The sequence below is a fragment of the Scardinius erythrophthalmus genome, assembly GCF_964197995.2.
Source record: "Scardinius erythrophthalmus genome assembly, chromosome: 2".
NCBI lineage: Eukaryota > Metazoa > Chordata > Actinopteri > Cypriniformes > Leuciscidae > Scardinius > Scardinius erythrophthalmus.
Window position 1 is genome coordinate 41,771,325 of NC_138222.1, and position 12,322 is coordinate 41,783,646.

The following is a 12,322-nucleotide window of genomic DNA, read 5'->3' on the forward strand; positions in this document are numbered from 1 at the left end:
CCTCTGAAGATGTGTGTAATCTCATTTTTGCATGTACAGTGCTGTTGTGATAAATAAAACTCAACACAGGCCACTCCAGTTTTGTGAAAACACAGCGAATGCCTCTGATATGGTGCCTTACAAAATGAATGATCTTGGGTAAGGAAGATATTACTAAAAAGAGCAGCATTGTTTTGATATTACACTAACTAATTGGTTGTTGATCGAACACTTCACGAGTTGATCATTTGAATTGCTGCTTTGGCATTTATAACAGACGGTGCAAATGTTCATCAATCCATCTGTCCTATTAAAATAGCCTAACGGTTTACCAAATGCCTTTTATTTCAAATTTCAGACGAATCTGGGTGATTGTCACATGATATGTGGTGTTCATTGTCATTCTCAAAACGATTTTTCGTCTTCCGCGCAAAAAAATAAAAAATTGAAATGTTTCCTTTGACCTTGATGTGATTTCTAATTCACATGTTCGTCCACGTTCGCTAATTTTCTACGTTTTGACCAGATGACGTTCCTCGTCATTCACGCACAAAAGTTAGCCGTCGGTGGTGTGAAAAGGAGCGACCGTGTACGTGTGTGTGCCACAAAGCGTGCGAATACGATTTGGCTCTGCGCACATCGTGGACGCACTCTGCAATGCAATCCACACACACACACACACACACACACACACACATTTGATGCAGTACTGCTAGCAAGTACGTTCAGACAACGAGTGAGACACACCCAGAGGAAAAATGGTCTCAACTAATGCGCAAGCACAATCAAAAGGGCTTGAGAATAGCCTGCTTGCGCGGGTTGGAGTCAGTGGCCAGATCGAGAGAAGAAGATTTTTTTTCTGTTTTCTTCAAGGGCAAAATGTCCTGGTATGAAGTGATTTCGAAATAACGTTGTAAAACGACAGAGTCGCCAGTGAAATGCGCTCTCTCAACAAACAACCCAGCCGGTGCACTTTTGTGAAAACAATCATGCGCCAAGCAGTTGCTCTACAGTTTTTTCTAAGGGGTAGCGGAGCGACACACAGACATGACATCAAATATAGGTAAAGTCTATTGCTTTTTGTTCGTTTTAAGAGTCAATAAATGGTATTATAATTATTTGAATGTGTTGTATTTTGCGAATCAAGATGGCGCCGGGCACAGTCAGGTGACCTTGTTTTTTTCCCCTCAATACCAACAATAGTCAAAGCGAGAAACGGAAGTGAATGCTCCCCCTGAAATACGATTGGCTTGTTTGAACTGTAGGAAAAAGCGTGGGCCCGTGGTTGGAGTGTGCGATGTGGCAGTCAAGTGCATGTGACACAAACTTGTTTTTAATAAGACCAGTGGCTACTGGTAACTTATGGGCTCTGCCGTAGCGGTGCTCAGTTGTAATAACTGAAAAATAATTACGTCGATTTATGTCATATCACCTCTATTCGCTTTATATTTTTATCTCTCTCTCTCTATATATACATGTCTTAAAGGTCTGGCTTGTCCATTTTGTTATGCAACCGTCCCTTCGTTCTTGTTGAATTATTATGCTTCATCTGTTTAAACCATTAATACAATTTACATATCAGCGTTTATAAAAACGGGACCAAATAATGTAAATCTTTCAATGCGGGAAATCCACTTTATTGTGACATATGTTAACTGCCTAATCTAACGTTAGACGAGAAGTAATGAAGATTTTTAGCGCAGATAGTCTCGGTGGTCGCCGCCGTGCATTCCCTCCAAAAGGGGGAGGGGTCGTGTTTTCCTGACGGTCCACCACCGTCCATCAGTCCAAAGTGACTGTACTTACCTGCCAGGAAAACGCTTCAAGACAGAAGAAGCAGTTTGACTAAATATTACATATATGCACAGCCCTCATTTACCCGACCGTAGCATTTTATTTAACCAACGCGTCAGTGTATTTCAAAATGTCCTTGTATTCCTATAATAACTCATATGTTCCCGTCTAAGTGTAGATGAATCCAATCAAAACAAAAGTAACTACCATAACCCTGCTTAGTCTCTGGCGCCTTCGACAGTTCGGTTGATTTTATCGCATAGATGTCACCCTAAAACAGATTCGCTGGATCAACCTAACAGTCCCTGTAACCCCACCCAGCGTGTGATCGAACGCTGATTGGTCGCCAGTGTAGTTGTGAGCGTTTTCACATTTCATTCCGCGTCTCTAATTGGTCGCCGGTGACGACAATCCCACACCCAACTCCCACCCACTGGGGCATCATGTTTGTGAGACTCGCAATAGCTAGTTTGTTAAGAGGCTATAGCTGAATGTGCAGCAAAGACTCCAAGTCTAAACTGCGCTCTTTGGTTTAAATCACTCCTTTAGAGTTCAATAACATGGATATGAAAAAGAGAATTCACCTGGAGTTGCGGAACCGGACGCCGTCAGACGTAAGCATCTTTATTAATTGCTGAGTGATATGATTTTATTAAAACTGTTGGTTAGAGTAGTTCTGCGTGGATGGACAACGCTAGATGTGCACGCGTCAAGTTGATGTCTTGAATGAAAAGTTTGCGGCGACTTTGTTACAAGCCTAGAGCCTCGGATGTTGTTATCTCAGTATACCTACACACGGCCCATAAGTTTATCAGTTTTACTGGTTATTTTATTCCCAACTTTCGGGAGATCTTTTGATGATGCTGTGGTCGGAAACTGCAAGAGCTCCATGCATTCAGTGTATAAACAAGGGAAGCGGCGTGAGAAGCCATATTTGTAACTTTGTAGCCCCTGAACGCGCCCTTTTCCTTTGCATCCTCAGTGCTGCAAAAGAGTTCATGCCTCTCTCACACTTTCGCACATCCATTTTCAATTCAACATTCATACTTTCCCGTCACAGTGGTCGTTGACCAGTTCGGTAACTTGTTGTGGGACGCATTTTGTGAATAGCTGTGCAGACGGTTTGACAGATAGCTTGCGATAAACGCGATCGGTCAACTAAATTTCGTGGCATCTCTCCAGCTAAAAGCTTTAAAAATGAAAGCATTTACATTTCCCAATCGAGGAAAGTTGTGTAAATACTTAGGCGGGATCTTTTCGTGGGCTTTTGGCACGTCAGTGATAATAGTCTCCTATTTGATCTAGATGGGAAAACGAGCGCATTTGTTGTTTGATAGCAGTATAGAAAGGAATCGCGTCACATCATATCTAGTTGCGTTAAGGTGCCCAAACCTATTTAAAACTGCATTATATGTCGACGACATTGCCAGAATGCAAAGACCAAATCGACACTCTCTTCTTCTTAAATATCCCTCGTGTTTTTCTTACTATATATCAATTCTCACAAGTGTAACCACGTTCTCTGATGAATTTATTGCAGTGTTATCAAGGTCCCTGTTATTGCCCCTTTACGCATACCCAAGTACGCTGTAATAGAGCTCGTAATTAAAATGTCATAACCGTATTCCGAGCACTTCTGTGCGTCTCAGCTGGCGGGATAAAGAGATTTCCAGCCGTGTGGCTCTGCTTGTTATTTACATGGACTGGGCGCTTATGTGAGCGCTACGCAACTTGAAGCTGCGCTGCTCTAGTTGCAAGATCTAGGACAAGCCGCCATTTTAACCAGCAACAAAGACGCACGATATTTAATCGAACAGAGAGAATAGTTGCCGCCGTCTCTTTCCTTTCAACCGACTAGAACCGTTGAATATAGGGAGTCGAGCGTCTGTGAAGCCGGAAATTTCATCTTTATTCCCTGAAAGTCAATACCTTTCGCTTAAAGAGCGACTCCGTTGCATTATCATGCGCCTCAGTCTCTGCCCCTCCTACTCGTGAATTCTTGGGTCCGTCCTCGTGTCTTTGCTCTTCCAAGACAATGCAATGAATTTGTGTAACACCCAGGCTATCGTTTACGCGTCTTTACTTTGCTGTTCGAGCACACACGCACGCACTGTAGTAAAAATGCTCGACCCAGAGGATAACAATGTACGCCGCTTGTTGCGGAGTCAGCCATTTTGTTGGATGGGGAGTCAAATGTGAGATTTTGTCAAAGCACCGAAACATGCCCCCCTATCTGTTACCGTAGACCGCATGCTGAAGTAAACTTTACAATTGAATGGCGCCCGATTTGCGACGTGTTTATTTGCTCCCTTTATTTTCCTCCTCCTAATTTAAGGTATTCTGCTTCTGATTAAAATGAACATTTTTAATGTAAACTATATAAATAAGGAATTTCCATATTTTTACGTTTTTTGTTTTGGTGGGTCAGCACAATAAAAGTGTAAACATACTGTACTGCTCTTTTGGCATGCTGCAAAAGTTAGACAGCTCTTGTGTGAAAGAATTTAAGTTGCTTTAACCACCATGTTCACCTCCTCACTGATTTGAAGTTGCTCATGTAGAGGCTATTACAAATGCTGTTTTCATGAATCACAAAATTTAATCTTTTGTTCATCTCATATGCCCTTTAACAGGTGAAAGAGCTTGTGCTTGACAACTGTCGGTCAAATGAGGGCAAAATTGAGGGCCTCACTGATGAGTTCGAAGAACTGGAATTTTTAAGCACAATCAACGTAGGCTTGACATCAGTTGCCAATTTGCCTAAGCTTAACAAACTCAAGAAGGTATTAAGCAGTTTCGTGTCTTCTTTTTTTTTTAGAAGTATCAAAATATATATATTTTTCAGGCTGTTAGTCCCCCCCCCAGTCTTATTAATGTGGCACTGAATCATGCTCTCCACAGCTCGAGCTTAGCGATAACAGAATCTCAGGTGGTCTGGAGGTACTGGCAGAGAAGTGTCCCAACCTCACCCATCTCAACCTCAGTGGCAACAAAATTAAAGACCTCAGCACCATCGAACCCCTGGTAAGCTATATTCTTGTCATATCCTATTTTGCTATACATATATATATATATATATATATATATATACATACATGCATACATACATACATACATACATATGTATTATTATTGTCATTGTTTTGACCTCCTGTCCTTTTCCCAACAGAAAAAATTGGAAAGCCTCAAAAGTTTAGACTTGTTCAACTGTGAGGTGACAAACCTGAATGACTACAGAGAAAATGTTTTCAAGCTGCTCCCTCAGCTGACATATCTCGACGGCTATGACAAAGAGGATAAAGAAGCACCAGACTCTGATGCTGAAGCTTACGTTGAAGGCCTAGATGATGATGAGGATGATGAAGATGGTATGTTTCTAAAGAGTTGGGCTGATAATGTGCTTCAAGGTGCATAATTATTTTAATTTCGTTTAAGGAATTCATTTGTCATTGACCTAATTTTGTCTGCAGAGGGAGAAGAGGAGGAGTATGATGAAGATGCAGCTCCAGGGGATGAAGATGAAGAAGAGGGGGAGGAGGATGATGAGGAAGAGGGAGAAGAGGAGGAAGAAGAGGACATCAGCGGAGAGGTTAATGCTGGAAGAAAATGTTGATTCCTTTTTTTTTATATCGAAATATACAAACATGGTATAAATTTGTGCCTTTTTCTCACTTTTAGGAAGAGGAGGAAGAGGACTTAAATGACGGCGAGGTAGATGATGAGGAAGACTTTGGTAAGTGAATAGATTAAGACCACAGTTAATTAATACAATAAATTGTTACCACCTGCGAACTGAATGCTGATAAGCTGGGTAAGAATAAGAGTAAACAACATTTCTGGTCCTCCTGTGTTGTTTACAGAGGAGGAACGGGGTCAGAAGAGGAAAAGAGAACTGGATGAGGAAGGGGAGGAAGATGAGGACTGAACATGGACTCTCCCCCTATCCCCCCCTCCCCCATTGTGATCTGACCGTTTAACCCCTGTATATCTGTCCTATTGTCACTCTTCGATGGTTTGGGGAGGTATTCAAATGGTAGGGGGTGGGGCTAGTATAAACGAGGACACAGTTTAAATATTTGTTTTTAGCTTTTTTGTTGTTGATGTTGTTGTTTTTTTTTTGTTTTTTTTTTGGTTTGGTTTGTACTTTCAGTTTGATTCCCTTCATTTTCTCCAAAAGCTCTTCAAATGGCTGACAACACAGTGTGGAAATTTATTATTGTTGGAAAACAGACCAGTATGCTCTTGTAATTTTTTCCCTGTCTTTACTGTTGATGCCTAAATGCTGGTGATGACTTGTGTATTAAAAAAGAAAAAAACAACCAAAAACCTTTTAGAAGTGCATGGCTGACTCTATTTTAAAGTTGACTACTGGATTTCAAGGAAGAACATTTTCTAACCCACTTTTTTATTGCATCTTTTTTATTTGTGTATTTTTTTTATTTTTTTTTTTTGGTGTTTTCTTTTGTTTTTTTTTTGGTGTTTTCATCATCATCCCCACCACCACATGACGTGCTGTTTAGGCATGAAGAACACATCATGATGTCTGCTTGGACATGCACAGTTCAACCTCTCAATGTGATTTTTATTTTATTTTTTAATGTTCAGAGCCGAATGTCTGCCCTTGTCAAATGAGTCCTAAACCCCTTCTCCCTTTGTGTGGATAGTTCAGAGGTTTCTGTTCTTTGTAAATAATGACCAAATATATTTTTTTTCTGATTCCCTTTGATAATGGCAGACATTTTCACAAATAATCTCAGTTGTAACCATTAACTGTAATAAAATGAATGAAAATGCAAGTGGTTCTATGGTAATTTGAAATATCTGTTCTGACTGGCACAGAAAATCCATATATTGTAATTAGTTGTGATTACATGATCAATAGATTGTTTTTGAGTCTGGTGCAGAAATGGCTAGTGTATATCATCTCGTCACTGAATATTTCGGATTAATTGAATATATGAAGTGAAATTGCATTGTGAAGCTCAGGGAAAATAGCTTGTATATTTTTGATGATGCGTAACTGGATATTGTGTAAATATTCAGAAGCGTCATGCCAATTATTTAAATAGAAAGCATACGCAATTTTAACAGCTGTATCCAGTTGTCAGATCATACTGATTGAAATTTTTACATGAATAAAAGTCAGCATTTTTGTTCAAATGAATATTAACTGTATATGCATGTGCTTTGTTAACATGAAAATGAAAGCATTGCATACAGTGTAACTAAGGTGTCTCAGTCTGTGGGGACAGATTGTCATATTTTTGTTCAAGAATGTCAGGTAAATTAAGCTATAGTCTAGACAGTTGTATTTTATGCACGTTAACGCTCTTCCTCAGGAAGGGTTTTTTACTTTGAATGCAATTACCCTTAGTGCAACATGCTGTAGTTAGTAAGCTAATCATAATGAATGGTGAAATACAGAGTAGTGATTACCTATTAGTGTTCCTCATTTTAATCAAAGACAAAGGTTAGCCCTAATGTATTGTGTCATAATTCTTCAGGCACTGTCAGCACGAAATATTTCAACATTAATTGTGTTTGTGTAGGCAGTGAGCATCTTGTCTGACACCAAAATTAAGGGGCTCAAGTACAACATAAATATTCTGGCACCTCGCAATGTGAACATCTAAATTATTACCCACTTCACCTTAACATCCAAAGGGATACACAGTGTATTGTAAGGTATGAGATTGGGAATGTACAGGCCACATAAGAGGCCCATTTAGGTAGGCCTTCATTTGTACTTAAACCACATGCTAGGATATTATCTAAGGACTATTGTGTGTCTGAACTGCAGGCTAGGATATTAACTAAGGACTACTGTCTGTGTTTGAACTGCTCATTAATGCGTTAGCAGGATGCTGTGTAGTGTTTGCTTAATGGCAAGTGTAGTGTAGGCATATGTGCTATCCATACACATGCGCAAGATTGTGGCTTCACTGCCCCCTAATGGTAGAATTCTTCAAATGCACTCAAAACGCTCTATTACTGTGCAATAATGAAGCAGGAGCTGCTGCTGGGGTTTGTCTCGTTTTATAAGGCAAAATATTTGAAAAAAGCTTGATGTTTATAGTGTTTTAATTAAATAGCGACAAACACTCACAGAGGAGGACCGACATTGCTTTCCGTGCTGGTCGAGCGAGGTTTGAGAGCTTTCAAGTGATCCGTTTTACCAATGATAAGAATTTAACACATCAGATCATGGATGGCCCAGTAAGTGTGCCATCAATTTTTAAAAACGATATTTTCCAGTTTGTTCTGGGCAAAATAAATGTGTTCATATAATATAATTAATAGGTTAACCTTTACAGAGCAGTGCGCATTGAAGAGCGTGACTGCACTTTTGTGGCGCATTATATTTGTCCACAGGGAATTTGTCCACTTACAATAAAACATTTAAAAGCGCTTACATTGAAAATTCTAAGCGGAATACAATGCTTTTTACAAAAACTGACATCCAATCTAAAAAGCAATCTGTATAATTAAGAGGTCAAATGTTTGAATATTATATCAGGACTGAAAGGATAAATTCATTGTAACAAGCTACAAACCTGAAACTCAAGACACTTCATTTAAAAGTAAGAACTGAAAATGGAAGTCAATAGGTTTAATTTAAATGTTAATAAAAAAATAAAAAAAACAATGCTCCATTATGCCAGTCTTTAAAATAAACAATACCTTTCAATCATCTTACTGAATACAAAAAATGTAAAAATTTTTGTCTTTCTTTGAACCCTCCTATGAAACTACAGTGTAGGTCTCTAATACTACATCTAGGCTAATTCATTTCATGATTGGATTTTTTTTCCATCCGTATATTGCAAAAGTTTATTTAAATGAAAAAACCCATTTGAATTATATAAGCTATTACTTATATAGACTGACTTGAACATACTTCACACTGCACAATGTGAGGAGGATCTAAATTATGGGAAGAAACAGAGTCCCCAACTTATATTAGTAAAAACTCACAACTTCAGGACTCAGGAGCATGTCAGTTGGGTAAAAGTCATCTGTCGAAATATTGCTGGACGGTGGCGCTTGAGTTTCTACATTAAAACAGCACTGTGGGTCATATCCTAATGATGCAATAGAACTAGTGTTTACATGAGATAACAGCTTGATGGGTGAAGCATGTCTGTTTGACCTTATTAAAACACTTGTTTATCTCTATATGGAGTTTATTAAGCGGTTTAAAACAAGGGCTAATAGCACAAAGGAAAAAAGAAATGAAATAAATAATTCTAATATTTAAAGTCTACAATTATGAGATGATAATGCAATGAATATCTTGTACCAAAATCAATCCATATAGGGAGAATCAATCCACTGCGGGCAGACTGGCAGTGTGACTGAAGATGGGAGACTTTTCACAGGGTAGCCTAAGTGAATCATCAGTCCAATAAAGTCAACTTAGCACACTGCAGCTGTGGGGTCAACACTGAGGGTCAGAGTGAAACACTGCTTTATGAAGACAAGCGCTTGGTCTCCAGTGGTCTTGAAGGAAGGATATTTGAGTGTTAGGAAAAAGGAAGCCCATGTGTTTCAGCAGCGCTGGGGGCTTATAGCTAGAGTGTCACTTTAGGAGATCAACAGAAACAGCACAGATCCCACGTCAAATGCTGCTACCATTGCTGCTGCTGTTGTTATTGTTGTTGATGTTTGGGCTGTTCCTTAAGTTATTGAGCTCCAGCTCAAGCTGTCTGATCTTAATGTCCTTCTGCGCAAGTTCGTCCTTCAGTCGGCGCAACTCTTCCTGCTGCCTGAAGAACATCCGCAAGAGCTGCAGAGCACAACGCAAAGGGTTACACACGAATATGTGCTAAATTGTCCTTTCAGCAACCATATTAAATCTTAACAGAATCATGGCAACACCTCATTCTCTGTACGGGGAGGCACGTTTTCTAGCAGGTCAATCCCATTGACCACTCCACCCTTCTTCTCCTTCACTGGTGCCTTGAACACCAGCTTGTTGGGTCTGTTGTAGCCCTCTTTTAAGGACATGAGCACCGGACCTAGACGTGTACATGCATACAAGGATTAGCTTAATTTCAACCTTTGCCTTCAAATAGTTTTATTCTTTACCTCGGTTGATTCCACTGAGCCACTCATCAGCAGACAGAGCAGGTTCTGTCCCGGGAGTCATGGGATATATGTCCTCCTGATAGGTTTCAGACTGAAAAGAAACAGGGTGTTCATGTAGGCTACTGTTTTTACACTATTAGCATTAAGTGATATAACAAGGCTCTGGATAGGTAAATGTTCAGTCTAAACAACTACTTGGACTCCAGAGTGTCACAGAAAGCACACTATTGCCACTGTGTTCATGGTGCAGAGCACTTAAAGGTGCTGTAGGACATCTGGGAAAATGCTCTAAAAGCGTACGTCCCACCCTCCCTGCAAATCGCCGCCTAAAGACACGCCTCCTGAAAGCATGAACGCGCACAGCCAAGAAGACAATGTTACTGCAATACATCATGTGCCATTCACCTGTGAGAAAACTTTACAGTACAGACAGTGAGTAACAGTACTACAATACCAAACGTAAACAAATTCTTAAAAACACAATTAGATGCAGCAAGTTTTCAGTTTGTTTAGCTAGAAAAACTTCACGTCAGTGTGTTATTATATTTCTTGCATGACGGTTTCCACGATGAGAGTCTGCTTGGCTCAGATGAAGATATAAAGATCGTAGATCCTTTGCCAGGGCCACTTGTTGTCGATTCAGAAGGAACGCAGCGATTGAACATTTTATGGTCCTACCACTTCCACAGTCGACATATATTTATAAAAATACATTTAGACCCTTTAACAGAGTGATTGCTAACAGGATATGAGGAGACTTTCAACCAGCATAACAAAAAATGTTTCTGCAGAGAATCACCCATGGCACCTTTAAGGTTGCTTCAGGACGTGTGAATGAAACCTTTGGATGAAAAGGAAACTCAGTATCTGAATAAAATTATTCCCAGGTATAAGAATAAGGCATGACCTTATTCTTACAGGTTTATGTGGGTTTGCTGTTTTTAAGGTTTCTGCTACAAATAAAACAATTAGCAAATGCTTTGTGTGTGAGTAAAAACAGGGGTTTTCAAAACTTTGAATGCCTGGGACTCTGAAATATGATGATCCCCTTAGCTAAGGTATAGCTACAGACTAAATATTATGTGATAAAATAGCAAATGTGTTGATTCCATTTTTTTTCAATTAATATTAGCTATATATTCATTTTACTAAAGTAAAAAAAAAAAAAAATGAATATGAACAAATTTCACTAACAATAAAATATTACCCAATACTATTTGTACCCAACAGTAGAGATCCATTTTTATTTCAAATTCATTTGTATAACACTTTACATAAGAAATATAACTTCAAAGCAGCTATATTGAATAGTTCCATAAAACTAGCAAGTATACATAACTAATCTTGAACGTATGGTACAAGGAATGCAGGAGAATACATATATATATATATACACTCACCTAAAGGATTATTAGGAACACCATACTAATACTGTGTTTGACCCCCTTTCGCCTTCAGAACTGCCTTAATTCTACGTGGCATTGATTCAACAAGGTGCTGAAAGCATTCTTTAGAAATGTTGGTCCATATTGATAGGATAGCATCTTGTAGTTGATGGAGATTTGTGGGATGCACATCCAGGGCACGAAGCTCCTGTTCCACCACATCCCAAAGATGCTCTATTGGGTTGAGATCTGGTGACTGTGGGGGCCATTTTAGTACAGTGAACTCAAGGTCATGTTCAAGAAACCAATTTGAAATGATTCGAGCTTTGTGACATGGTGCATTATCCTGCTGGAAGTAGCCATCAGAGGATGGGTACATGGTGGTCATAAAGGGATGGACATGGTCAGAAACAATGCTCAGGTAGGCCGTGGCATTTAAACGATGCCCAATTGGCACTAAGGGGCCTAAAGTGTGCCAAGAAAACATCCCCCACACCATTACACCACCACCACCACCAGCCTGCACAGTGGTAACAAGGCATGATGGATCCATGTTCTCATTCTGTTTACGCCAAATTCTGACTCTACCATCTGAATGTCTCAACAGAAATCAAGACTCATCAGACCAGGCAACATTTTTCCAGTCTTCAACTGTCCAATTTTGGTGAGCTCGTGCAAATTGTAGCCTCTTTTTCCTATTTGTAGTGGAGATGAGTGGTACCCGGTGGGGTCTTCTGTGTTGTGGCTTCACAAATGCTTTGCTGCATACCTCGGTTGTAACGAGTGGTTATTTCAGTCAAAGTTGCTCTTCTATCAGCTTGAATCAGTCGGCCCATTCTCCTCTGACCTCTAGCATCAACAAGGCATTTTCGCCCACAGGACTGCCGTATACTGGATGTTTTTCCCTTTTTTACACCATTCTTTGTAAACCCTAGAAATGGTTGTGCGTGAAAATCCCAGTAACTGAGCAGATTGTGAAATACTCAGACCGGCCCGTCTGGCACCAACAACCATGCCACGCTCAAAATTGCTTAAATCACCTTTCTTTCCCATTCTAACATTCAGTTTGGAGTTCA

At 39.7% G+C, this 12,322-nt stretch overlaps 2 protein-coding genes across 7 annotated transcripts in view; one reads left to right on the forward strand and one right to left on the reverse strand.

Moving 5' to 3' along the window:
* anp32a (acidic (leucine-rich) nuclear phosphoprotein 32 family, member A) lies at window positions 1-6,995 on the forward strand. Of its 2 annotated transcripts, none has more exons than XM_081348234.1 (8): window positions 1-138; window positions 2,323-2,387; window positions 4,407-4,556; window positions 4,675-4,797; window positions 4,943-5,141; window positions 5,244-5,362; window positions 5,452-5,506; window positions 5,634-6,995. In XM_081348234.1, exons 1-8 carry the CDS (start codon window positions 129-131, stop codon window positions 5,696-5,698), a joined length of 786 nt encoding a protein of 261 aa, XP_081204360.1. In that variant the 5' UTR covers window positions 1-128; the 3' UTR covers window positions 5,699-6,995. The 2 variants fall into 2 exon arrangements, with proteins under 2 accessions (XP_081204360.1, XP_081204359.1); XM_081348233.1 differs by lacking the exon at window positions 1-138 and adding an exon at window positions 548-1,042.
* Window positions 6,996-7,789: 794 nt separating this feature from the next.
* The window catches only part of coro2ba (coronin, actin binding protein, 2Ba), a 37,703-nt gene continuing 33,170 nt past the window's right edge, over window positions 7,790-12,322 (reverse strand). For 3 of the 5 annotated variants that reach the window (XM_081348187.1, XM_081348190.1, XM_081348189.1), the window contains exons 10-12: window positions 9,862-9,952; window positions 9,652-9,791; window positions 7,790-9,559 (exon numbers count right to left, since the gene is read on the reverse strand). In XM_081348187.1, the coding sequence (XP_081204313.1) occupies window positions 9,392-9,559; window positions 9,652-9,791; window positions 9,862-9,952 (399 nt within the window). In that variant the 3' untranslated portion in view covers window positions 7,790-9,391. The remainder of the gene's footprint in view (window positions 9,560-9,651; window positions 9,792-9,861; window positions 9,953-12,322) is intronic. The other 2 variants (XM_081348186.1, XM_081348188.1) reach the window with 1 other exon arrangement.